We start from the raw sequence: 27,846 nt of genomic DNA on the forward strand, positions 1-27,846 counted from the left end.
CAAAGCCTCCAATGTTTCCTTTCGTTATTCAAATGCTTCTCCCCAAAGTGTGCAGGCAGATGCAATAGAGGCCAAGTTCTCATGTGCCAGGCGAGGCTAGCAGGGGAAAAGCAAAGCCATCACTCGTGGTGGTACAGCCAGGAAGTGTGGTGCAGACAGGCCACCCATCCCCGGGCACAGATCTGAAAGTGTGCAGAGCTCCCCTTGGGTCAAAATGCCTCCTCTTCCTCTCCTTGCAGCTGGGCCTTCAGCTCCTGTTGCTATGGTTACATCATCCCTACTTCACTTCCAGTGAAGGTTCATGTCTTCTACATGCATCTCAGCCACTAAACACCTTTGCAGCCTGGAAACAGCATCTCCAGGCTGGAAGTCACCTGAAATGGTACCAGGGCCGCTTCTTGTCTGCTGCTCTGCACTTGGTAGGCACTTTTAAATTGTTGACTCCTAGAAGACTGGTTATTTTCACTGAGTTAGTCTCAGGGTTCCTAAAAAACAATCCCATCTTGGTGAGGCTGGCTTCTCCACACTGGAACAGAAAGATCCACAGTCTTTGACCAGCTGTGATCTGTATCAGTTAGGACTCCTTCTGTGACAAGGGACTAAAAACAATATCCAATCTGTCTTAAGCAATAAAGGAAATTTATTGACTCAGGTCACTTAAAATAATCCAGGGTCATGGGGCCAGCCTAGTGGCACAGCGGTTAAATTCGCACGTTCTGCTTCGGCGGCCCAGGGTTCTCCGGTTCAGATCCCGGGTGCGGACATGGCACCGCTTGGCAAGCCATGCTGTGGTGGGCGTCCCACATGTGAAGTAGAGGAAGATGGGCATGGATGTTAGCTCAGGGCTAATCTTCCTCAAAAAATAAAAATAAAAAACATAATCCAGGGTCAGACTGGCTTCAAGGCTGGCTAGTTTTGGGCGCTCTGACAGTATCATCAAAGCCCTGTTTCTTAGTCCCACTTCTCTGAGTTAACTCTCATGATGGCAAGGTGGCTGTCCCAGGTTATGTCCTTCTTGGTTTGTGTCCCGAAGAGAAGAAAGAGACTTGATTCTGCTTGGACTAGCTTAAATTAACTGCCTGCCCCTGAAAGCTCCATGATGAGTGAAGCATGTAATACCCAAGTTGGCTTAGACCTGAAATTCATCCCTACACACACACACACACACACACACATACTCCCGTGTATTCTGAGAGCAGTGAAGGGATGGCTCTGTCAAGAACTGTGAAGTGTCTGATATTTTCCCCTACTTCAAATTAACAAGTTAGCCTGACACATTCTCATGGATGCTGAGAGAAGATATGACGTTCTGGGGTCAGAGACTATGTTCAGGGTCCCAAGACCACCCCCGGGTCTAATGATCCATTGGGAGGATTCACAGGACTCAGCATATGGTCATACTGATGGCCATTATCTGTTACAGTGAAAGGATCCGGCAAAGGGAAAGGCACGTGGGGTGAAGTGAAAGGAAACCAGGCTCAAGAGTCCTCCCCCCGAGGGCACAGAGGACACCCTGAATTCCCCAACAGTGAGTGGTGACAACACGCGTGAAACATTGGCAGCCAGAGCTCACGAGAGCCTCACACTCAGAGTTTTTATTGAGGCTGTTGACATAGGCACCCTCTGCATGGCACGTACCAGAATTCCAGACTCTCAGAAGGAAAGCAGGTGTTCAGCATGAATCACACTGTTTGCACAAACAGTTTGGGCTCACTGAGCCATTCTTATCAACTCCGGGGATGCTGGGAACCCTCCCCAAAGCCAAGTTCCTGTACAACAACGGCAGGCCAGCCTTGAAAGCAGGGCTCTCCAAGGGTACTAGTCGGGTCTGCCATGTCAAGTCTTCGGCACAGGGACAAAGGCCTTTTCCTACAGCATCACGAGCAGCTTACGCTTCATCTGCACATCACTTCCACACGCCGCCCGAGTCCAAGGGGCAGCGCAAAGGTGGGTGCACGTGATGCTGTGCACGCAATAGGTTTGTGTCACAGCCAAAGATCCCTGAGCATAGGAAGCCCAGTCTTTCATAATGGGCTCTGAGCACACCAGACCGAGCTTTGCCTCAAAGGGAAGCGTTATCGTTGTGACGCTGGACAGCAAACAGACCTGCTCTTCTGCTCTAGAGGGAGACATTATCTCTATTTTCCAAGGGCGTTTGCTACAAACATCCTCGAAAAGACAACCCAGAACAAAATGCCGTCAATGCCTCTGCTTAGACATGCAGAAATGCAGAAACCCCTGGAGGACCGGGTCCCAACAGCAGCCCCTAGCAGAGTCAGCAATGTTGTTGGGAGAAGGAGCGGTTCTGCACTTTACTCCAGTGGGCAAATTATTTTCTACCCAACAGTAATAATAACAGCAGCAGCACATATCTATTAAGTGATTATTACATTCCAGACATGGGTGTTTTTTTTTTAAAGATTTTATTTTTTCCTTTTTCTCCCCAAAGCCCCCCGGTACACAGTTGTATATTCTTCGTTGTGGGTCCTTCTAGTTGTGGTATGTGGGACACTGCCTCAGCGTGGTTTGATGAGCAGTGCCATGTCCACACTCAGGATTCAAACCAACGAAACACTGGGCTGCCTGCAGCGGAGTGCACAAACTCAACCACTCGGCCACGGGGCCAGCCCCCCAGACATGGTTTTAATACTTTAGACGTTTGAACTCAGTTAGTCTTTCATAAGTGACATAACCTTTCATAGGTAATGAACAGGTCCCTATTGATTTCAGAACACCATATATATATATATATATATATGTAAATAAATAGATGTTAATATGTATGGACATCTGTCTATATACCTATATATATTTTCTTTGAGATGAGTTCAAAGCAAGGATCTTTGTTGAAAAAGTACAGAACCATTGGGTTTAAAATAATGAAAACTGCTGCTCTTAGCTAAATGTGTTTCCTTCCTTTTTTTGAAAGAGAGCAGTTATGGGATGACTTTCCACTGACTGATTCCATAGGATAAGCACTGCTGAAAAAAATTTTAAAGGAAGAACAAAATCACATTTTTTAGCTTTTGGAACTTTTGCTAAATATTTTTCTTTAATGCTCAGAATTCTGTACTGGTTCCTCTCAAGGAAGGAAGAGGAAACGGTAGGTGGTATGGTGGTGGTGGTAGTGGTAGCAACCTGACCTCAATTAAGTTAAATTTCATCAGGAGGATGGAAGCGGTGAGGAGCCTCGTTAAGAGATCTTCCAGTGTGACAAGCACAGGGCAGCCACGGTTCTGGTTTGGTGGCAACTATTTATTTTTTTTGAGAAACCACCACATTGTTTTTCACTGTGGCTGCTTTTTTTTTTTTTGGGGGGGGGTGAGGAAGATGGGCCCTGAGCTAACATCTACGCCAATCTTCCTCTATTTTGCACGTGGGATGCTGCCACAGCATGGCTTGATCAGCAGTGTGTAGCTCTGTGCCTGGGATGCAAACCTGCAAACCCTGGGCCACCAAAGCAGAGCGCGTGAACCTAACCACTACACCACTGGGCTGGCCCCAGCAACTATTTTTTTTTTTTTTTAAAGATTTTTTTTTAAATTTTTTCCTTTTTCTCCCCAAAGCCCCCCGGTACATAGTTGTGTATTCTTCGTTGTGGGTTCCTCTAGTTGTGGCATGTGGGACGCTGCCTCAGCGTGGTCTGAAGAGCAGTGCCATGTCTGCGCCCAGGATTCGAACCGACGAAACACTGGGCCGCCTGCAGCGGAGCACGCGAACGTAACCACTCGGCCACGGGGCCAGCCCCTGCAACTATTTTTTTAATAAAACATCTTTTAAAATTTTACGTTCTCCCCAAGTATGCACCCAGGTCTCCAAAAGCTGCCTGTTTACAAAAGTGGCCCATTTGTGTAAGCTGTTTGCTAAGGTCCTTTTCCTTTCATTCATCCATTTAACAAGTATTTATTGAGCACCTCATCTTTGCCCAGGCCTCTGCTGGTCACTAGAGACTCTGCAGGGACAACGGAAGGCTCTGCATCAGGTGGCTGTCACTGGAACCAGCGGAGGGGGGACCTAGGCCCAGGGCCAGGGTGAGGGTGAGGTGAGTGAGGTGCTCTCCTTGGATGCAAAATGTCAGAGGGCTCCCCAAAAACTTAGTAATCAAATTATATTTTGATGCAATATTTTAAATCAAAATCAATGCAAAAAATCCGTGAACAAGACATCAAAATTTAAATTTATAACATGTTGGTGGTGGTGATAAGTGCAATGAAGAAATTACACCAAGGTAGGAGGTAGTATGCCAGAGGAAGGGTGCTCTTTTAAACAGAGAGGTCAGCAAACATGGCTCTGAGGAGAGTGCCCAGGAGCAGAGGGCTGAATCACTCAAGGGAGCCAGCCTGGCAAACTCTGGGAAAAGTGTTCCTGAAGAGGGAACAGCAAGACAAGAGCCCAGAAGTGGTCGTGCACCGGGAGCCCTCGAGGGCGAGGAGGATGGCCAGCGCGGCGGGAGCCCTGGAGCCAAGTGAGGCAAAGAAAAGTGGCCAAGATGAGCTGGGGTGTGGCGAGGGGCCAGTTCACGTGAGACCTTGAATGCTTCTGTGACATTTTAAGTGCTTCCCTAAAACTGCAAATTAAAAGTTATTTTTTGTCTTGAGTTATCTCAGTAATCACCTCAATTTTCCACTTGGTTTTATTTTAATGCTCTTTGCGACATCCTCCTAAGTGCAACCTTAAATGGTAGGTGTGAAGTTCTGAAAGAATCCTCACACGTAGTTTTTTATCCTTTCACGCTAACTCTTAAAATGGGTTACTCTGCGTGTCGGCGTTTTCCAGACAGAATTTTACAGTGCAGCTATGGACGAGCACACAGCCAGAGCTAACAGGAAATCCAACCCTCAACCGTTTAGAAGTCTGAAGTATTTGGGAACTATTGTAACAGGCCGTAGAAACAATTAAAGTCCTGGTTCTTAGCTGGAGCCTCAGGGCGCTGTGAACAAAACACATGCACTTATAAGCTGTAGCAAAATTTCCCATGTACTAAAGGATATTTTTCCGGGGAATAAGTCCAAAGTTTTCATCAAATTCTCCAACAGCTCCAATGATCCCAAAAAGGTTCAGAAATCCTGGCTTTGCTAGAAGGTGAGGGTTTTCTCTTTCATGATTTCATTTGTCTCCCACCCTGCAAGTCCACAGCTTGACTAGGGGAAAGGTGTCACAGGATCCTTCTAAGGGAATATCATTTATTAGTTTGTTCAACAAAGGCAGTGGAAAGAAGCAGCAGATAAGGGCACCTGTTTCCCAGTGTGGGTGGGAGAACAGAATGGCCGAAATTAAGTAAAGCGCTGAATATAGGGCCTGACACGCAGCCAGCTCTCAACACAAATGAGCTGCTATTGATGATAATAAACCATACAGAAATTTTAGTGTGTACAGTCTGTAGCACAGAGCAGCCCAGAGACCAATATTCTACAAGAGGAAACCAAGGAGGAAGAGAAAAAAAAATCCAGCTGCCTGAGCTTCAACGCTTGCACAGCTGGCACCGCTGGGTGTCAGCAGCAGCTTTGAGGGGTGGGGGGAGTGAGGTTAAAGAACATGGTGTTTGTACTTAGATGGGCCTCATCTGAGAAAGTCCCTCAGCTTCTACTCACCTGCTGTGTGCCCCTGACCCAAAACACCTCGTATGTCTGCGTCCCAGGTGTGTCATGCCTCCAAACCTCCCAGTGTATAGTCATGGTTTAATAGACAGAGGCTATTTTTATTTTTTCTTCCCCAAGTGAACTTGGTGAGGGGCAGGTTTACTTGCCAGAAAAGAGCACGGGTTTGAGAGTCTATCTAAAGATCCTTAGGTTTTTGCCGTTCTGGATCTGATTTTCTGCAGAGAAAACTAATCTTGGAAACATTCTCAGCTCTCACTTACTGGCTCTGTGACCTTGGACAAGTCGTTTGATCTTTCTAGCTTCTGTTTCCTCACCTGTAAATGGGATTCTTATCAGTCTTAGGGTCTGCCAAAACTGGGCTGGTCTGGCCTCTCTGAATGAGTCTGCGCTTTCTTTTGGTTTATCCAGGAAATTAATATCCAGTGTGCCAAAGACTCCTCCAGGCACTGAAGGTGCAATGGAGAATAAAACAAAGTCCCTACCCTCACAGAGGTTACAATTCTTGTGACTGGCCTAAAAAATCATAAGCCAATGAGAGACCAACTGATTAAAGGGTTTACATATTCCTTAATTCCCATTAATTGCAGTAACAGATAACCCAATCTTACAGCCCTTCAAGTTTTCCTATCCACAAATTTTCTGTTCCCACATGGGAATATTTTCAGCTTTTTATGATTCCTTTTGGTCAACAGGGTAACGTCCAACCACAAAGGTCCACCTTGCTTGCAGTAGATAGGCCGTCCCCTAATATTTATAACAATTAAGGAAACAAACGGAGAGACACTCAAGAGCATGACAGCAAATAGTCATGGATTCAGCAGGGCTTTTGCAACAGACTTGTGTTCTCATTATAGACGCAGTACAGCCTGTCTCTTGGAAAAGGCATGGAAACATCAGTGTACCTTTTATATCTGCGTCTGTTTTTGCTTGTCTGCTTTTTAAGAAATAAAAAATTTTAGCTTGGGCTTCAGGAGGCTGTGAATGAAATACACACATGTACAAACTACGCAATATTTCAAATACATACAATGTACCTGGCAGTATCAGGAAGTTTCAGGCCTTAGACAGAGACACTTACTCCTCCAATATCTCCTTTAACATCCTTCACAGGATTTGTTGTTGAGCGCTTAGGTCACAGTCAGCGCTCAATAAAAAGGTATGCTCTCCTTTAAACACATAAACCTTAACTGAAATAACAGATCCCATTGATACGCATCATTAATTGCATTAATAAAACGCAGCTCCTTCCCTCGACGCGTTCCCAGGCTCGGGAACGCAGACCCACAGTGACACAAACTGGGTGGTGGCACGGTGCCCAGGTCAGTGGGCGCTCCTGAGTCACCCCCGCCCGCGCCGCCCCGGCTCCCCGCCCTCCGAGCGTGAGAGAGCGATTGCGATCGCGCAGCACAAATGCAGCGCCGCCGGAAACAGGAAGGGACCGGCCGCAGCCACGCAGACCCGGCAACGCTCCGCAGCCCACGTCGCACGCGAGGCCCAGCTCGCGCTCTGGGGCCACGCCCAGCGCTAAGTGACGCTTTCCATGGCAACCGAGGCTTGGCAACCGCCCCGCCCCGCCCCGCTGCGTCGCGGCGGGCGTGCTGCGTCACCGCGGCGCGCCGGAAGTGACCCGCGCAGTCGCCGGGGACCCCGGAAGTGACCGTTGTGGGTGGTTGCTGTTGACTGACTCTTGGCCTGCGATGGGTTGCGACGGGGGAACAATCCCCAAGAGGCACGAACTGGTGAAGGGGCCGAAGAAGGTTGAGAAGGTCAGCCACGTGGGCCGGGTGGGGACTGGGGGTGGTGAGACCCCTAGGGAGCGAGGGGAGGTGGGGCGGGGGGAGCCAGCGGGGTTCCAGACACAGCTGCGCTCATTCATCCCATTCCGGGAACTGAAAATTAACAACAAACGTTAATAACGGACCTTTATTGGGTGCTTGCTGTTGCCATTCACCCGGCAGTACGCTTAATGTGGGGTATCTCCTGTAATTCCCACAACAGCCCTGTTAGGACGTACTGTCATTCTCCTCGCTTTTCAGACATGGAAATTGAGTATCAAGAGGAGAAATTTGCATAATTACTAAGTGGCAGAGCCAGGATTTGAAGCCTAGGTGCCATTAGTAACAGTGATCCAAATGGCCGCTGTTTATTGAACTTTGTATACACTAACCTGATTTTCTCGGGGAAGTCTTCCCAAACGTTCCCTTACCGCCATGAGATCAGGTCCTTCTCTTGAAAACTCTCTTACCACCCTGTGCGCTGCTCATGGTTGATTAATGTCGGTCTCAGGGGATGGTAAGCTCCTGGTGGTAGAAGCTAGCCTTTTCCCGCCTCTACAACTGGCACAGTTCCTGGCACAGTAAATTTAGTGAATAATCCCTAATTATCACAGGTAATTGAGCAAATTATGTGTAAGAATTTTCATGCTAATGGCAAGGAAATTGAGTCAGTAACGTGACGAAGATCATACAACTGGTCGGTAAATGAAGCCAGGATTCCCATCTCTTTATTCAGGACTTCAAAGTTAGCACTAGCAGTTACTTTTTAATAATAGAAGCATGCAAAGCACCTAATACAGTGCCTGGCACACATCGGTGCTCCCTATATTCTCCATTCAGCAACCAGAGAATTCTTTTTAAAAGGTAATCCCGTATATCACTACTGTATTTAAAACACGCCAGAGGCTTCCCTTCATATTTGAAATAAAATCCCATAAGGCCCTGTGTGACCTGATCCCCTGCGTCTTTTTCCACCTCATTTTCTGCTCCTCTCCAGCTCTTGCATTTTGTTCCCGTTACAAAGGCCTTTTTCCTCTACCTGGAGTATAATTTCCTCAACCTGATATGTTCTTCACTGAGGTATTTGTGTCATTTGTTTCTTTACTGCAATTCAGTTCTTAAATGTCCAGTGTAGCTGAAATACACCTTACTTCCAGTCATCTCCGTCCTCTTCTGCCGCTTTACCTTTCTTTACAGTGCTTATCACTATATTTATTTATTGTCTGTCACTCTCCTATTGTGGACAGGGACCTTGTATGTCTTACCTCTGTATCCCCTACAATGTGTCTGCCACACAACAGACACCCACTAAATGTGTTGAGTGCCAGAATGGTTGAACACCCACATGGATGGACTGTGCCCTCTAACCATATCTCCATCTGCATAGACTCATGCTGGATAGTTGGCACTCAGGAGAGCTTTTGCCAAAGAAGTATTTGGCTCAGTTTTGTTAACTTGTGGCCAGGGCTGAAGAGGAGTAGCTTAATGAAAGGCTTGGCAAGAAACAGGTGTCAGAAGGGGCTAGAAATGAAGAAAGGATGATTGGAAACAACCAGAGTGCTCAGTAGGATGGACTTTTGACATCCTCATTTATTCAACAAATCCTTACGAAGAGCTTAGCATATACACCCTTCTAGGCACGGGGGGTACAGCAGTGAACAGAGTCCAGCCCTGTGGAGCTTGCATTTCAAATAGATATATAACAATTTAATATTTGTTGATTACTCATATGATGTGTTTGGTCTGGCCCAAAATTGCTCTGATTTAAGACCTTACCCTGAAAAGAAGAGAGACCTGGGAAAAAATGTTTTCAGGAGTTTTTTCAAGGGACCAATTTTTAAATCCCTGAGTAAGAAGTAATTTATCACTTTTCTCCTTGTCCCCAACTCTCCCAAGTGTTTTTTGAATCAGTAAAGGACTGTGGGGGAAGCCGGAGGGGGCTCCAGAAGGGAGGTCCTGGACTTGCTGAATGTGGCTTTTTGAATCGGCAAAAGATGTAGTAGGTCAACTTTACTGGGGGCGGGTCTCTCTCGGGGCTCTACTGCAGTGTGAATTTTGATAAAAGCTGTTTAAGCTGCCAAAGTGTGGCTCTCGGATCTGGGGAGTGGATAAAATAACAATTGCCGAGTGTGGGTTTTGTTTTGGTTGGTTTGAAATAACAGGTAGCGATTAAAAGCCTGGTCTCTAGAGCCAGCCTGCTGGCTTCTTATCCCAGCTCCTTCGTCTGCTTGCTCAGTGACCTTGGACATGCAGCCTCACCTCTTGGTGCCTCAGTTTCCTCCACAACAAAGGTACAAATACTAAGTCATAGGGTTTTTGTGAGGGCTGAAAGATTAAGTCACAGAAACTGCTTAGCGCGGCACCCGGCACACCATAAATGCTTAAGCAATTGTTACTAGAAAAATTAAATTTAAGGGAATTTCTCCTTATTTTGTCCTTTTCTCTTCCTCTTTTTTCCCAGATGTGCCATCCTGGTCCATTGTTCAGGTTTGGCATTTTAGGGGGAAAGCATGGGACATGTTATATTATATAGGCAAAAGTATCATTTGTGGGCTATGGAAGCTCTTACATCTGGATTTTCATAGCGTGGGCAAGGATTTGGTATGCTCCCTAAAGAACAGTTTGCAAAAAGCACTTGTGTTAAATTGGTGATTTTATAAAGAATGATATAGCCTTTGTACTGAACTTAAAAAAAAAATGCCTATCTTCTCAATTCTTAGTGCTTAAAGTCTGCTAAAACTTTGGAGCTTTTCCCGTTGTTAGAAATTAGCCTATACTGCTTGTTTTTTCTGTATGGCTTCCTAGCTTGCTGTTAAGATATAAATATTAATGTTTAAATGTAGTTTGCATAAGCAATTTAATAATTTGATGTAAACTGTTTCATTGTGGTGTCATGTTTAGAGGGGACTTTATTTGACATAGTGTTGATTACTTTGACATTTTAAATCCCAGGTTCGTGTGTCACTGTCTTTGATTTAGAAAACAAAAATTGTCACAGTGTGCTATTACTGAATAAGCCTTTATGTGAAAGAACTGTGGACCATATGTTTTTCAGAGGTGAAAATTAATTGAAAGGATTTTTTTCTTTTCTTAGGTTGACAAAGATGCTGAATTAGTGGCCCAATGGAACTATTGTACTCTAAGTCAAGAAATATTAAGGCGACCAATAGTTGCTTGTGAACTTGGCAGGTATGGTTCCTTTACGTAAGATGACTTTTTATTAAATGATTTTAAAAAGAATTATAATGTGTAAATGCAGTTCTTGATTCACCATATGTGAATTTTCTCAAATTTGTGAAGCCTGGGTTATCATCCTCTGTCTCTGAATGTAGATCTGCACTTTCCGATTCAGTTGGGTGTATTTAATCACGGGTCAAAAACTCAGGGGCCAATAGGAGCTAAATTGTAAACGTAAATGCATGAAGGAACCCTGTGGGCAGTAGGAAATGGTGGGGACTGGGGGAAACTGGAGAGTTCATATCCTGTCTAAAGGGGTAGCTGCTGCTCACTTCTAGCCAGTTGTTGCAGTTCAAGAACGTGGGCCTGGTGATTCTGAACTTGTGTGTGTGTGCGTGCACGCACATGTGTTTTTCAAGAAAAGTTGAAAATGTGTACTTTTGAATTATATTTCCCAATTTTTAAAATCCTTGTTCAGGTCCCATTCAGCCCTCAGACTGCCAGTTTGCAGTCCTTGATTTAAACTAGTGTGTTTCTTTCTTTGCTCTGGAAGTAGTTGAGATAGGATTAAATTTACTGTTTTAGTAATGCAGGACATTTCTGTTATCAAAAGTAAATGACTTTGGATTGTGCTCGCTCTAGTCTTCCTCCTCCGTGTGAAGGTCGATTGCTGCCAGAAAGTTTTGACTGGTCCTTCTTGTTGTTGCAGACTTTACAACAAAGACGCCGTCATTGAGTTTCTGCTGGACAAATCTTCTGAAAAGGCTCTTGGGAAGGCAGCCTCTCACATTAAAAGCATCAAGGTGAGACAGGCGATTCTGAAATGCTCCAAGGGTCTCCGTGGTTAAGGTTCATTTTATAGACTTTTTGTGCATTGTAGACCGAGCTCAGAAATTTGGAATTCCAGTGCCATGTAGCTGCCTGACAAAGGTGTGATTTGGGGCAGGTGCTCAAAGTTCAAGCCAGAAGTTCCCACACCTGTGCTTCCTGCATTATAAATCTGTTGATTTCACACGTGTGAAAGAGGGGCTAGCCCCGTGGCCGAGTGGTTAAGTTCCCACGCCCTGCTTCGGGAGTCCAGGGTTTCGCTGGTTCGGATCCTGGATGCAGATATGGCACCACTCTCAAGGCCATGTTGAGGCGGCATGCCACAACTAGAAGGACCCACAACTAGAAAAAATATACAACTATATACTGGGGGGGCTTTAGGGAGAAAAAGGAAAAATAAAATCTTTAACAAAAAAAGTGTGAAAGAGCTTTGAAAACTCTTAATGTGCTGTGTAAGTATTGGGAGGCATTATTTATTTTTTTAAATTTACTTTGTAAAATTTTTTATTTATTTAAATTTTGAGGAAGATTAGCCCTGAGCTAACATCCTCCACCAATCCTCCTCTCTTTGCTGAGGAAGATTATCCCTGAGCTAACATCTGTGCCCGTCTTCCTCTATTTTATACGTGGGATGCCTGCCACAGCATGGCTTGAGGAGAGGTATATAGGTCTGTATCCAGGATCCGAACCAGTGAACCCAGGCCACTGCAGCAGAGCGTGTGAATTTAACCCCTATGCCACTGGACCCGGCCCCAGGAGACATTATTTTTGTAGTTAAAACTCAGCTACTTACTTGTTAATTTGGAAGACACTTGTATAGAATTAGAGAATTTTATAGGTAGATTACTATTAAACCATTGTGGTCATCGCCTGCTGATTATAGTTCTTTGATAAAAGTGTAAAAACAAGTTTTTTAATAAAGGAAGTTAGTTGAGAGGACAAAATCTTTCAAATCTGGTTAATGGGAGAAGAATTAGAAAAGTAGTGAAGAATTTGGGGACCATCAAGCTTGTCAAACACTTCATCTCACAGGTGAGAACACTCGCGTAAATGACTCACTGAGGCCACACGGCTGGGTCATGAGCTGCTTGACCCGGAACCAGAGCCCAGGACTCCTGGTCTAAGGCTTTGGGGTTTTTCTTTCCTTTTTATTATTTTATTATTTGTATTATTTTCTTTTTTATTTATTATTAAGTTTTTTGTTTGAATTCCTGGGTAATTATAGGAGACATTTCAGGCGAACTGGTAATTCTGAAATGCAGCTAATGGTAGTGCTGTAGAAGTGACCGTCATCTTTTACTTTGGGAAGAGAATTTGCTCCTGAAAACCCATGGTAGCATAATTATCTTACCTCACAAGTGTGATTATCATTGAAATTAATTTATATAATTCTATACTAAAAACAATATTCAGTGTATGTGCTTGAACTTTTAATTTTAATGCAAAAAAACTTGCAAGAGGTTGCAACTGTAAAGACAAAAGGACTGAAAGTAACGCAAATGTAGATGATCATTGCTGTCAGTGATTAGTCCACAAATGCTCTGAGCTGAGAACTCGAGACACATGCCAGCTGTCAGCGGGGAAGCTGACGGTGTGCATGGTGGCTTTCCTTTCAAGGCACTCAGCTGCTCTCCAGAGTTCTGAAATCAGAATGATGGGGTTAAATGTGAAGAAATGCCGCAAATGCTAAAAGAGGGGTAAGTCGAACTCCTTGTGAAGTTGAATTTTTTTTTTAAATTGGCACCTGCGCTAATAGCTGTTGCCAATCTTTTTTTTTCCCTTCTTCTCCTTCTCCCCAAAGCTCCTCATTGTATATTCTAGTTGTATATTCTAGTTGTGAGTTCTAGTTGTGAGTTCCTCTGGTTGTGCTATGTGGGACGCTGCCTCAGCGTGACCTGACGAGCAGTGTCATGTCCATGCCCAGGATCCGAACCGGCGAAACCCTGGGCTGCTGAAGCGGAGCACGTGAACTTTAACCACTCGGCCACGGGACTGGCCCCAGGAAGTTGAGTTTTTATAAACCTGAATGGCCAGATCTTGGAATATGTTAGTATTCTGTGGCTAATAGTTTGCCTTGGACTCATTAGGCTGTGGCCTCACAGATTTTACTGTCTATTCAACTATTAAATAAACACAGATGGTTGATAATATGAAGCAGCCTCCGTGAGGATTCATCAGCAGGTAAAGAAGGCATTCCTGGGGGCCGACCCTGTGGCTGAGTGGTTAAGTTCGTGCGCTCCGCTTCAGCATCCCGGAATTCACTGGTTCGGATTCTGGGTGTGGACCTACAGACCGCTGGTAAAGTTGTGCTGTGATGGCATCCCACATAGAAGAACTAGAATGACCTAGAAGCAGGATATACAGCTATGTCCTGGGCCTTTGGGTAGGGGAAAAAACCACGAGGAAGATTGATAACAGATGTTAGCTCAGGGCCAATCTTCAAAAAGAAACCAAACAGCTTAAGCAATTAATGAGTTTATTTAAAAAAGAAAAAAAGCAAGCATTCCTTTCTGGATGGAATTAGTACAAAGCTTTCTCTTAGTGGAGTAATGTTTTTTTGATGTCAGAAGTTACTTTTCCTTATATAGTAAAATGTTTGCAAAATGGAAATTAATTTATTTACTGGTCAGTGTATTTTCAAAATCTTGTTCCTATCACAGTTTATTTTTAATTTTATATCCGTATTAATTGATGGCCAAAGGAAAGTAGCTAGGAACTAGAGATTTGGATAGGAAGGTACTAGAATAGCAATTTTTGTCGATTTGGGTGGTTACTAAGGCTAAGGATTATCCATTTATCAGATGAATTCTTTTTTTTTTTTTATGATTGGCACCTGAGCTAACAGCTATTACCAATCATTTTTTTTCTTTCTGCTTTTTTCTCCCCAAATTCCCCCAGTACATAGTTGTATATTTTAGTTGTGGGTCCTTCTAGTTGTAGCATGTGGGATGCTGCCTCAGCATGGCCTCACGAGCGGCGCCATATCTGTGCCCAGGGTCCGAACCGGTGAAACCTTGGGCTGCCAAAGCGGAGCGTGCGAACTTAACCACTCTGCCACAGGGCCAGCCCCGACGTATATGCTTTTTTGTTTGTTTGTTTTGTGAAGAAGATTGGCCCCAAGCTAACATCTGTGCCACTCTTCCTCTGTTTTGTATATGGGATACCTCCATGGCATGGTTTGATGAGCAGTGTGTAGGTCCACGCCCGGGATCCAAACCCACCAACCCAGGGCCACAGAAGCAGAGTGTACGAACTTAACCACTGTGCCACCAGGCCGGCCCTTGAATTCTTAAAATATTGATGTTTTTTCACAGAATGTGACAGAACTAAGGCTTTCTGATAATCCCGCCTGGGAAGGAGATAAAGGAAACACCAAAGGTGACAAACACGATGACCTCCAGCGGGCACGATTCATCTGCCCTGTTGTGGGCTTGGAGATGAATGGCCGACACAGGTCAGTAGTGGATGTGGAATCTGGTGAAATGATGCTAGTATTGTTGGGATTTGTGCCCTAGCTTGTAATCACATGCGCTTCTGTAAGATACGCTTTGGTATGGGTAGTGTCTTAGAGGCTGCTCCTCGCCAGACCACATTCATTCCCTTTTTGTACTCTGGCATTGAAGGCCACCCAACTTTGTTGTCTGTGGCCTTCTGTTCTTGAGTGTTCTGTAGTTTCTTGAGAACCTCAAGTAAAGAGGGACTTAAAAATTTCTCATGTGACACTTATGAGACAAGTTGAGTTATTTGATCTTTTCCTATGGGAAAGAAAGCAAAGGACAAATGTTTTCCATCAGACAAAGCCTATTTCCTTATAATTGCCAGAAACTATGCAACAGAAAACAATGGTACAGAGTGGGTGGTCTGTCACTCAGCAAATGGTCCAGCTGATAATGATAACTTGCTTTTGATTTGTAGCTAACAAATGCTCTGGCTAGGGCACCAGAAATTTTAGGTTGAAATTTATATGGCAAATGTAAGTGACCTGTATATTTTTCCCCTTAAAAAAATACGAATGTTGAATGGGTTAGTAGGTACCTTTTTATAGGATGTCTTGCTAAGCAAAAGCTTTAAACCCTTTTCACACCATTAGAAGTATCTTTAATAGACTGTCCTCTAGAAACTTCCATCTAACATACCACATGTTGAAAGGTAGCATTTTTTTTTTACTATTTTCAATTCAAGAAAGTGGGGGGAAAAGCATCTCAAGTAAGTAAGAACTTTGAGCAGTAAACAACCACATTTACTCTGGGCGCTCTGGCACATTTGTACACACTCATTTAACAGACATATGTGTGCGGTGTGTGGCACACTACACCAGAGAGACGAAGCACAGGCTCTCCAGTGGAATAACTGTGGCCTTGTGGATTTGGAGAGAAGTAAAATTTAAGGCCCAAGGACTGTGTGCTTTTAAAGATTATACTCTTCAAATAGTGTGAATGTAAGTCATTTAGGCCTCTCTCTCAAAGTTCACCATTTAGTGGTAACTATGTGAGGTGAAGGATATGTTCATTGGCTTGATGGTGATGATCATTTCACAGTGTATAGGTCTGTCAAATTATCAAGTTGTACACCTTAAGTACATACACTTCCGATTTGTCAGTTAGACCTCAATAAAGCTGAGAAAACAAAAGTAAATAAAAATGAAAAGCTAGGGGGCTGGCCCCGTGGCAGAGGGGTTAAGTTCGCGAGCTCCGCTGCCGGCGGCCCAGTGTTTCATTGGTTCGAATCCTGGGCGCGGACATGGCACTGCTCATCAAACCACGCTGAGGCAGCGTCCCACATGCCACAACTAGAAGAACCCACAACGAAGAATATACAACTATGTACCGGGGGGCTTTGGGGAGAAAAAGGAAAAAATAAAATCTTAAAAAAAAATAAAATAAAATAAAAAATAAAAAGCTAAGTTCACCATTTGGGTCAAGCAGGAAATATTCTAGGGAACAGATTCATGTTCCTAACCTTGTCCTACTTGTGTGTGTGTGGGGGGGGGGTGTGCACATACTATTTTGAGATGAAAGTCATAACATAAAACTAAGCATTTTAAAGTGTACATTTCAGTGGTTTTTAGTACTCACAAGGTTGTGCAATCACCACCTCCATCCAGTTCCAAAATACTTTCCTCACCCCACAAGAAAACCGCCTACCCATTCTCCCCTTCCCCCAACCCCTGGTGACCACTGGTCTGCTTTCTGTCTCTATGGATTTACCTATTCCAGATATTTCCTATGAATAGAATCACCATATGTGACCTTTTGTGTCTGACTTCCTGCTTCTTTTTAAGAAAACCATAGTTTATCGCAAAAGAGGAACTTAGTAGAAACTGAACTCTGGGGTCTTGAGCAGGGGTTACCTGTAGCCTCTTGCTGTGACATGGCTTCTCCTAGTGTTTTCCCGTTCATTTTCTGGTTAGTCTCTTCCCCTTTTTCTCTTCCCAGTTAAGTGAGTTTTGCCTGTTTTGGCTTTGACCTCCTGCTATTAATAGGGCCTCTGCAGGGCCGACCTGGTGGCGCAGCCGTTAAGTGCGCACGTTCCGCTTCGGCGGCCTGGGGTTCGCTGGTTTGGATCCTGGGTGCAGACATGGCACCACTTGGCAAGCCATGCTGTGGCAGGCATCCCACATATAAGGTGGAGGAAGATGGGCACGGATGTTAGCTCAGGGCCAGTCTTCCTCAGCAAAAAGAGGCAGATTGGCAGCAGATGTTAGCTCAGGGCTAATCTGCCTCAAGAAAAAAAAAAAATAGGGCCTCTGCACTAGAAAATTGATTTGGAGGTTAGTTTGTATATTTAGTAAAGTTTGTATGATAAAGATTTAAATTTATCGAAAAATAGAAATAAATCACTAGTATAATAAAAACACTGGGCCTTTGTTTAAAGAAAAACAATTTTCTAAATTCTAATAATTAGTAAGCATCAGTAAAAGAGAAATCTTTTTTGATCCTAAACAACATTTAATGAATTTAGGACAATGTTGTTAATTGGATTTTTGTTAGGGCAATTTGTATCCATTATACTCCCGGGGAAACTGGAGAAAATATCTATTGTGGTGTTTTTATAGGAATATATAAAGTAAAACTGTGAAAGTGCTTTTTGCCCTTTTCCCCCAGTCCTGGCCTCTGGTGGTAGCATTATTAGTTGTTTGGTGTTGAATGCTCCCCCCACCCCCACACACACACACCGGCACACACACCACACTCCCCTCCACCTCTGCAAAGAGAAATATAAAATGCGCATCTTCCCACAGTTGTGGGATCGTGTTATACATATTTTGAAACCTCTTTTTTTTCCTACTTCTTTGTCTAATTTGAACATGTTTTCATGACCTTATATACAGATTTACCTTATTGTTTCTAGTAGCTGTACATAATTTGTTTACCCATTCCCCTATTGGTGAACATTTAGGTGATTTCCCCTTTTTCCTTGTTACGGACAGCGCTGTACTACACAGCTTCATAAGTGTTTGCGGGTTTGCGGACTTGGGGGCATGTTTCTATAGAGGAATTCTGAAAGTGATGCTTTGCTTGATACCGCCAGGTTGTCCCCCCGTGTTGTACTCACCCACCAACAGATGGGCCTGTTTCCTTAGTTTCCAACTGGGTTCTTCTAGGCTCTTTCATTATTGCCTGATAGGGAAAGCATTACATGTCATTGTTTTGAAATGCATTTCTTTAATTAACAGTTGAGGTTACACATCTTTTATATATTTTGGCCATTTGTATTTCTTTTGTGAACTCTATGTTAATGTCCTTTGCCCATTTTTCTATTTAATGTTTATTATTGCTTTTCTTTTTTTTAAAGATTGGCCCTGAGCTAACATCTGTTGCCAATCCTTTTTTTCTTTCTTTCTTCTCCTTAAAGCCTCCCAGTACATAGTTGTATATTTTAGTTCTGGGTCCTTCTTATTGTGGCATGTGGGACACCCCATCAGCTTGGCTTGATGAGCGGTGCTAGGTCCACGCCCAGGATCTGAACCCGTGAAACCCTGGGCTGCTGAAGTGGAGCTCGAGCACTTAAGCACTGGGCCCTGGGGCCAGCCCCATTATTGCTTTTTAACACCTCTTTGAATACTCATAAACTCTTAATCTCATATGTATTTAAAATATCTTCTCCCTGAGTTCCTATTCTGTCCTTGACTTTTTGTTTGTAGTGTTTCTTTTTTAATGTATCTATTTTTATTTATAGGACAGATCTTATTCGAAAGGATTATTGCAAGGGGGTAGGAATGGGACTATGGCCTATGTTGGTGGTTTTAATGTCAATATATATATTTATTTTGGACATACTGATTTTTTTTGTAATGGCCTCAATGGCCCATTTGTCTCTTTGTGGTTCTTGGCCTTTGTGTAAATTGAACAAATGTTCATTGATAATCTGGGTAACAGTTTAAAAATTGTTACTTGTCCTTCTCCATAATTGCTCATTTCTCCAGGTTTTGCTTCCTGCGGTGCTGTGGTTGCGTGTTTTCTGAACGAGCCTTGAGAGAGATAAAAGCGGAAGTTTGTCACACAGTGAGTTGTTTACACGTGTCGTGTGTTCCTTCTCAGTAAGTGAGGAGATCAGATGGTTTAGTGTCCTTCCCTCCACGTGTCATTTCAACATCTTTCAATTCTTTCTGAAACACGGATCTAATTAGTAGTTTCTCTGCTTAAAACCCTCCTACAGCTCGTCACCACTGGAAGTACAGGCTCAAACTACCTCTTGTGACATGTCCCCGCCTGTCCAGCTCACCCCCAGCTGGGGCCGCTCCCCTGACCTGCCAGCCTGGAGGGCTCCTGCTCCCTGTGAACTTAGTTGCAGAGTGATCGCTTCCCTGTGCCTGTTCCTCTCCCCTGACCTGCCAGCCTGGAGGGCTCCTGCTCCCTGTGAACCTTGGTTCCAGAGGGCTCACTCCCCTGTGAACCTTGGCTGCTAAACCTCTTCCCTGTTCCCTGCGCACCTTGTTATCCCATGCATCTCGGCAGAATGTAATTGGTATTTGTATGTTGGTTTCCCCACTGGACTGTGAGAGGTTTTTTCTTCTTTTTTTTATAAGACTTTATTTTTTTAGAGAAGTTTTATGTTCACAGCAAAATTAAGAGGAAAGTACAGAGATTGCCCATCTGCTTCTGCCCTACACGTGCACAGCCTCCCCCATTATCAACACCCCCACGGAGTGGTATATTTGTTAGAATTGGTGAACCTACGGTGAGACGTCATCATCATCATCCAAATGTCTAGTTTACTTCAGAGTTCACTCTTGGTGTTGTATGTTCTGTGGGTTTGGACAAATATACGATGACAGTTATCCATCCTATGGTATCTTACAGAGTATTTTCACTACCCTAAAAATCCTCTGTGTCCCACCTGTGAGTTTTTGAGCACAGGGAGCAAGGCTTGTCCATCTCATACCTCCAGGGCTTATTCTCTCCAGGGCATGTCACCTGTCCTCAGTAAATACACGAGTGAACAGATAACTTAATGTAAGAGCTCACCTGCTCAGCTCACATGCAGGAAATACTGATGACTTGGCTTTCGCAGTGTTGTTGCTGTAACCCAGAATGTTTGTGTCTTTGGTGTTCTGCTGGCCCACAGAAAGCCTGGCATTTAGTTAAATGTCATGGATGCCAACAACTCCTGTCTGTATTTTCACCCATATTAACTCTGCTTGAATTTCATTAGGCCTCCCTGTACTGTTTCTCCCTGTTGTAAATTATTCTTTCATTCACCAGCCTTCACTGAATGACTGTTATGAGCCAGCCCCTGTCCTAGGCACTGTATGGTGGGATATCATGGCGGATGAGATTGATACAGCCCCTGCCTTCATGGAACTCACGTTCCAGTTGGAGAAATAGACAATAACTGAGCAAGGCACTATCGATTGTGACAAGTGCTAGGAAAGACACGAGAGGATGATGGACCGGGGGGCAGAGAGACTGCCTTGGTGGTGGTCAGCCAAGGCGCCTCTGGAGGTTTGAGCCAAGACCTAAAGGGTGCAAAGGAGCCAGCTAAGCAAAGCTTGAGCAAAACCTCAGAAGTGACAGAGGACTTTGCTAGTTCAAGGAACAGAAAGTGTGGTGGAGGATGGAGACAGGAGAGGAGAAGTAGATGAAATTGAAGGGTTAGGCAAGGGTCACTTCCTGTAGGGCCCAGGTGGCCACACTGGGGCTTGTAGATTTTATTATAATAGTAGTGGGAAGCCCGAAGGCAGCTTTAAGCTGGGCAGGATGTACTTTAGTTTCTCTGTAAAAGAAGCCAGACATGAAGCCCAACTGGGTGAATCCGTTTGTTTGGGACTCAGAGATAGGCAAAAGGCCATTGGTGGTGAAGAAGTCAGTAAGGAGCATGGAGTTGTTTCCAGCTCGGGGGGATTATGAATAAAGCCATCATAGAATTTGGAATCTGTCTCATTAAGCTTTTACAGAATTCAGCGAATGCATTCAGGAATTGATTTGTGTCATGTATTCACCAGTATTTCTTACATCCTGTGTTAAAGATGATGTTATAGGTGTTCCAAGGAAAACAGAATGTAGATGACACAGTCCGTGCACTCAAGGAGACTGCAGTCCTGCCAAAATCACGTTACATAGAAGCCATATTCCACTTTGTTTTCTGAGGCCGGGTCCCAGGTGCATGGTAAAGATGTTATTGGAGTTCAGGAGCTGGAGAACTTTCTTTTGACTGTCCTGGTGAGAAGTGGCTTCATAAAGGAGCCTCGAAGGCAGAGCATGATTCTCATCAGTCAGCCTTTCCCAGAGATTGGGACACGACTGCTTGGTGGTGGGGGTGCTGATGTGGGGTGGTCCATGGACAGGACACCAACATCTCTACAAGACACCAGACAGCAAGATAGTCACTCCTGCTTTGGCTTTCCTTCAGACCGGCTGCCTGCCTTGAGGAGAAAGTCTCCATTTGGCCCTAGTAAAGCTTTATAACACCTCTCTGACACTCACTGAGCTGCTAAAAGAGAGTGAACCTTACACGCAGAGTTTAGCAAGACTGTTTTGTGTTCTCTGTATTTTTATGGTTACTTTATAGCAATGGTTCCTGTTTTTATATTTATGGTAGGAATATAAAGTTAACTTTGAGAGTAAATTTAAGTAGAAACAATATGTAGATTTAAAGAAAAATATTAAGATACTGACTACAGTTGGCTGGAGAATGCCTGAAGTTTGTGAGACAGTTGTAAGTGATGGCGTGTGTTGTGGGGGAGGGGAGCAGGTGGAAGAGGTGGAGGATGTTGAGAAGAGGAGGAGGAGGAGCGGCAGCAGCATTCGGGGGAGGAGGCACCCAGGCAGTCTACGGAGATGGGAGCGCAAGGTGCGTCTGACTGTGTGGCGGAAACTTCGAGTGCCCAGCCAAGGAGCAGGTCCAGGTGGGAGTGCAGTAGGGAGCCATTGATGCCTTTGCAACAGCAGAGTGCTTTGGGAGCATAAATGTGTGGACCTGTGCAAGATGACAGAGACTGAACAAGATCAAGACTTTGACAGCAGGTGCGGCAAAGGAGCCTATACGAAAAGCTTTGGGAAGGAGAGGGACCTCAGTTGGCATGGGATTCCTACGAGCGAGAAAGGAACTTTGCACAAGTGCTCTGTATTCAGATGTGTGTGTGTTTTAAGACACAATATAGAAGATGTTGTTTAAGTGTCACACACATTTTTAAGTATGCTCAGGCAGTCTGCTTGAAAGAATATAAATATAAGAAGGCGGGACGTGAAGCTGAAATTTATTGCGGAAGCCAGCTGACCTAAATCCGTGGTTCCCAGACCAGGCTGCGCTTTAGAATCACCACGGTGGCTCAAGTTCCCGTTCCACATCTCAGACCCACTCGATCAACATCTTCAGGGTTGGTGTAAAGCCCTGTGGACTTCTACTTGTATTTAAGAGTTCCCAGAATTGTTCTGATGGGCAGCCAGATTCGGGGGACTCATGATCTAAAGCAATCAGACTTTTTTTCCTTCTACCCATAATGGTAACCGTCTCTTAGGTTGGCGTGCAATTGTCCTTTGCATAGGCTCACGTCAGACATCCATGGTAGTAACCAGGTTGACACACTTGCGGCAAAACAGGGCTGTCTGCACAGAGCTTTACGGAGAAGTTGATTTTATTTCATGGAATGCAACGTTGCAAGAGAGTTCTAGAATCATTTTGTTGGTGCTTGGGAAATCTTACTGAGCACTAGTGAACTTTTGAAAGTCTGTGCCTTGAAGGGAAGGAGGCAGGAGGAAAGGGGAACTGTCTGCATTGGGCGGGGTTGAACAAGTTGAAGCAGACACCAGGTGAGGACCAGAAGCTCTGGCTCCTCCCTCTCCTGATGGTGGCTGCCGTGGCTCTTGAGACCTGCAGTCAAGACAGGACACTGGCTGTCATTCAGGAATAACTCCGGGAGAAAATTTTCTTCAAATAAATCTGTTGCCAGAAGAGCAAGATAATGAGCACTTGTCACTACTATAATCTACATAAAAATTGCCTTTGCATAGCTAGGGTCACTACTCTATGTATTCGTCTGCTAGGGCTGCCATAACAAGGTACGACAAACTGGGGGACTTAGACATTTATTGTCTCACAGTTCTGGAGGCCAGAAGTTTGAAATCGCAGCGTCGGCAGGGTTGGTTTCTTCTGAGGGCTGTGAAGGAAGGATCTCTCCAGCCCTCCTTCCAGGACTTGCAGACGGCCTTCTTTTCCCTGTGTCTCTTCACATCGTCCTCCCTCCATGGCGTCTGTCTCTGTGTCCAAATTTCCCCTTTTCGTAAGGACACCAGTCATACTGGATTAGGGCCCACCCTAGTGACCACATCTTAACTAATTACATCTGCAGAGACCTGATTTCCAAAGAAGGTCCCAATCTGACGTACTGGGAGCTAGGACTTCAGCATATGAATTTGGTGGGGGAGGGGAGCACAATTCAACTGATGACACTATACACTTTAGAAAATCATGGAGCATGGGACAGTGGCACACTTGAGTAGGAGTCATTTATTCATTCGTTCATGCAACCGATATTGAGGGCCTGGTGTGTGTCAGTTTTGGCTCTCACACCAGCACTGGTTTGGGAATATCGCTTCACCCCTCTGGGCTTTAGATTCTAATATGTAAAATGAGGGAATTATAGTGAATTCCTGGATGCTTTCCTTTTAAATCCAAGATTCCAAACGGTAACATTTTTAAATGAGGAAATAAATGACAAATTTGTGTACTGTTATCAGGAGTGGAACTCATACTTCTAATTTAAAGTCTCTAAAGCCTGGTAGTACTAAGTGTATCAATCATGGTTGGCCAAGTGCTGTAACAAGCAGCCCCCAAATTCCAGTGGCTAATACAGTGCAAGTTCCTGGCTGGGCAACTTCCTTCCAAGGAAAGTTCAAGGACTCAGGTTCCTGCTGTCTTGTCGCTCTGACCTCTTCTGGTTTTTGGAGTATTCTCCATTCAGTTGACTGATAGGAGCAGAGAGGGGAGTATCTAGCGTGTGATGTTTTTATGGGCCAGGCCTGGACGTGCTGTCCATCACTCTGCTCACATTCCATTGGCTGGAACTCAGTATGTGACCACACCTAACTGCAAGGAAGCCTGGGAAATGTAGTCTAGCTGGATGCCCACGAAGAAGAGGTGAATACCACCCATTTCTGCCAAACTACCAAAAGGAAGAAAGATGGTGCAGTTTCAGGAACTGTAGTGTATCATGAAAATGTGAACGAAGTGAGATAAAGCTACAGGGTCAAAGTCTAAAACAAACATTTTCATTTTTTAGGTAATGTCTGAAATTTAGAGAAACCAATGTCAGGAACCTCAGTGATTCTTAGGGTGCACATTTTCTCTACTTGTCACTCTAGTTCCGGCTGCATTTGGCCTGTCAGTTCACTAGAAGAGACTCGGGGGTTCGAAATTCCTCTGGTTCTGGACTCTGAAACATGGCGTACACCCTGGATTTCAGTAAACAGGGTCCAAAGAGATGTAGTTGCTAGGTTTTTTTTGTTTTCACTATAAACAAATCACTAGCCAAAAAATTAATTGTATGCCCTACTGTGTTCTTTCCTTCTTGCAATAAGAAGACAGACATTAGAGTAATTACAGGTTGCAAAGTAAACGATGTGCTTGTTAGTCACAGTGTGTCTCATGGGCCTGCAATATCGGCATCACCTGGCGGGTTTTTGTTTTCTCTTTTTAAGAAATGCAGATTCCCAGGCCCCTCCCCCGACCCAGGAATCAGAATCTGCATTTTAACAAGATCCCCGGGGGATTTATCTGCATAATCGAGTTTGAGAGCCACGGATCTAGATATTAGAAGTATGATCGGTGGCATGTGACTTGCTGGCTTGCCAGCTTCATTTATTTAGGCTTTGTGATTATTCATTATTTAGGCTGAGTGGGGTCTGTGAATGTTTTAAAATCAGAAGTAAAACAAAAATTCACACTCATAGTGGGTGTTTTTTGTTTTTTTCATGGAGGGGTGGAGTAGAAGGGCAGAAAATAAGTTAGGGAAGGGAGGGGGGTATCTTCAGAAGTGGCCAGCGAATTCTGATTTTCAGGCCCTGGCCTCCTTCAGGTTATTATTTAGCTTTCTGCCATCTTTATGTCTGTGAATATTAACCCTCAGGGAATTGCATAACATACGGCACAGGCAGCCTTAAACTTTTACATGAAAGAAAATCTAATAGAAAAATTGAACAGTAGACTCTACATGTTAGCAAGAAGTTTCTGTTCCCAAAGAATTAAAGAAATTATCTCAAGTCCCTATTAATATGTCCCCTTTAAGACGCGGTCCACGGCAGTGTATTTCAGACATTTTTTACATATGGTTTATTTTTGTTGTTTTACTTTACAAATGAGCACAGTGGAGGGGCTCAGAGCAGAGTGAGCAGCGGCTTCTTGTTGGTCCTGATGCTGCCCGAGGCTGCTGCTTTCTCCTGGCCTGTCCCATTCATGGCAGCTGCCTGCCTCACAGCCTCCGCCGTCCCTGCCTCCCTGACACTCCACTAAACCAGCCCGTACTTCCCAAATCCCTGGCTGCTCCACGCCACCATGCCTTTAAGTTACTTCTATTGTTTCTGTTTTATCTGTTAGTGAAAAGATTTGTTGAGGTAGCCTCTTCCGTTAGGACGTTTGAGCCTTTTGAGGGCAGGTGTACGTTTGAATTGGTCCTCCTTTGTGTGGGGTAAGGTGGTATAGTAAAGGCTTGCACGCTGGGGCCACACTGCCTGCCTGGGTCCAAATCCCAGCTCCACCTTCTTAGCCACGTGCTCCTGGGGCTGTCCCATCGTCACCCTGTGCCTCGGCTTCCTCATGGTGAAAAGTGTCAGACATTATTCTAAGTGCTCGTCTTCATAGCAAATCTATTAAGTAGACACTCTTATTAGGACCCTTTTCATGGTAATATGACTGTACTATGGATTGACATTGAAATGGAGTGAAGGCAGGCTTGTGTTTCAAGTAACATGAAAAGATTTAAGCTTCTTCCCTTTTTTTAATGGGGTTTGCATTTACTTGCTGGTGAGTTGTTATAAAATACAGGGGACACAGCCGTAGTGAATCAAGCTTTCTGAACCGCCAGTCCGAACGTGGCCAGTTAGCACCACCCCTGAGCACTGTCTGCCCATCAAAATGTGGAGAAAAGCAGTGCTGTCCTGGGGCTCGTGTGTTCTTCTCTTTGGCAGTCTTAACATTTTCGGTGTGTGCTTTCCTTAGAATTACATATCTTTGAGGAAGAAATGTTGTTTAAACAAAGATGCTGATATTCTGTGGTTAGCGTAAGTTTGGTTTGTGGGATCTGCTTTCAAAGCCTCTTTTCCGTCTGATCAGCTTGATGCTTTTCAAGGGCTATTTTCATGGACTCGAAGGGGATTTGATTCCGTTTCTGTGTTTGGGAAGCTTCAGTTTACTGAGTTGTTACACTTTGCCTTTGAATTATACATTTATTTCTTTAGTGTCCTCTCCTGTGGTTCCTGCTTTTCCTTATTTTAGTTACTTTATCTTGTGCTATTTAATGGTCATACATTTTCAGTCTCGTGTGATGCCACAGACTCTTTTAGAGAAAAAGAATATTATGTAAAGTCCTCAATGAAACAACAAAGTCATGGACTTTTTACAGACCTGGATCTGTGAGTAGAGAGAATTAAGACCATTCATGCCTTTGACCCATGCTGTTCAGCATGGTAACCACCAGTCACATGTGACTATTTAAATTTCAATTAGTTAAGAAAGTTTTAAATTAACTAAAAGTTAAGATTCACTTAATTGGTTTTACTAGCCACATTTCCAGTGCCCCAAAGTCACGAGTGGTTGTGGTCGGTATTGACAGTACAGACGTGGAACATTGCCATCATCTCCGAAAGTGCTGCTAGACTGCGCTGCCCGCTGCAGAGCTTCGTGGCGGCCTTTTAAGAAGTTGTGTTTCAACTCCAGATTAATTTCACTTTGCGCAAAGGAAGTAAACTCTTTTGTGTTTTTCTAGGATTACCAGAACAAAGTTACATTGTTCCCAGCCACAGAGGACCGTTTTAGATAAGCATATTTTCATTTTCAGTGGGAGTCTTGTTCTTTGTTAAATTGCTTCAAAACAAGATGTGTTCTTATTCTAACTTGAGCCTGGATCTAAGTGTTTGGAGAATTTTGATTTTTAGCAACTTCTTACTGAAGCAGGCAGCCTTCCAGGTGGCTTTTCAGTATGTCACCAGCAGTACCCTGAGTTACTTTTTCTCTTGTGATTTCTCTCTCAAAGCTATAAAAGTGGCCTGTGATCAATAGCATAGTCTTGTCAATAGCATGTTTCTAAATGCGTATTAGGACTAATTTCTATCAAGGAATGATTTTCCCGTTTTTTCTTCTTTGGTTGAATGTTCTCTTATTGCAAATCGGGGAACAGAATGATACCAACAAGAAAGCGGATGCTCTTTGTAACTTGCAGCTCAGCGGTTCAGTCTCGTATTAAAGTGACTCTCCTGTTGAAAATGCCACTGTGCTTCCACGGGAACCTCTGCCTGCTGTAGGACTTTAAGTCTGTGCCACCTCTCCAAGCACGTCACCACAAGAGGGTCTGTTGAAGGGTCGACTTTGTTGGCAAACAAAGAAGGTGATTGAATGATCCACGGCAAGTCTCCTGGGCCATACACACAGCTCTCCTGGGCATAGTGACCTGCAAAGAGAAACGCACACTTAGCTGCTGTTGCTGCTTCCTTGTCAGTTGACCTTCACGCACAGACGCAGCACCCTTCTCCTAAGGGGTCTGTGAGGCCTCTCTGCCTCGCGGGAGTTCACCTTAAATGTGATTTCCATGATTGCGTTGACCGGGCTTTTGTGATGAATTTTGAATTTGTGATGGGAGAGAAGTTCTCTGTCTTTCTATTAGTGCTCTCTGAAATGTTTAAGGGCTCCTTTAGGTGAATACTGTGGAATTTTAGCCAGCCATGAGCACGAGGGAGATGCAGTAGCGCGCCCATGTGCCGGGTAAATCTGAATTCTGATAGCTTCGAAGTTCCATCAACTTTTAAGTGTTTTCC

General features: G+C 44.3%; 2 protein-coding genes across 5 annotated transcripts in view; one reads left to right on the top strand and one right to left on the bottom strand.

Moving 5' to 3' along the window:
* The first annotated feature begins 7,029 nt into the window (after nt 1-7,029).
* Nucleotides 7,030-27,846, top strand: part of RTF2 (replication termination factor 2) — a 39,945-nt gene continuing 19,128 nt past the window's right edge. Inside the window, exons 1-5 of the mRNA XM_014832033.3 lie at nt 7,030-7,366; nt 10,470-10,564; nt 11,262-11,355; nt 14,695-14,834; nt 18,807-18,885. Coding sequence (XP_014687519.1) covers nt 7,298-7,366; nt 10,470-10,564; nt 11,262-11,355; nt 14,695-14,834; nt 18,807-18,885 — 477 coding nt within the window. The 5' untranslated portion in view covers nt 7,030-7,297. The remainder of the gene's footprint in view (nt 7,367-10,469; nt 10,565-11,261; nt 11,356-14,694; nt 14,835-18,806; nt 18,886-27,846) is intronic.
* LOC106825313 (beta-1,3-galactosyl-O-glycosyl-glycoprotein beta-1,6-N-acetylglucosaminyltransferase 7) overlaps nt 11,362-27,846 on the bottom strand; it is a 30,647-nt gene continuing 14,162 nt past the window's right edge. For 2 of the 4 annotated variants that reach the window (XR_011494698.1, XM_070486164.1), the window contains 2 exons: nt 17,936-18,000; nt 11,362-13,020 (listed from right to left, as the gene is read on the bottom strand). Coding sequence is in view for 3 of the 4 variants with exons in the window: in XM_070486164.1 (XP_070342265.1) it covers nt 17,981-18,000 (20 nt within the window). In the remaining variant the exon portion in view is untranslated. Of the gene's footprint in view, nt 13,021-17,935; nt 18,001-18,891; nt 27,483-27,846 lie in introns of those variants that run through there. The other 2 variants (XM_070486163.1, XM_070486162.1) reach the window with 1 other exon arrangement.

This window comes from Equus asinus, chromosome 15 (assembly GCF_041296235.1).
Source record: "Equus asinus isolate D_3611 breed Donkey chromosome 15, EquAss-T2T_v2, whole genome shotgun sequence".
Lineage (NCBI taxonomy): Eukaryota > Metazoa > Chordata > Mammalia > Perissodactyla > Equidae > Equus > Equus asinus.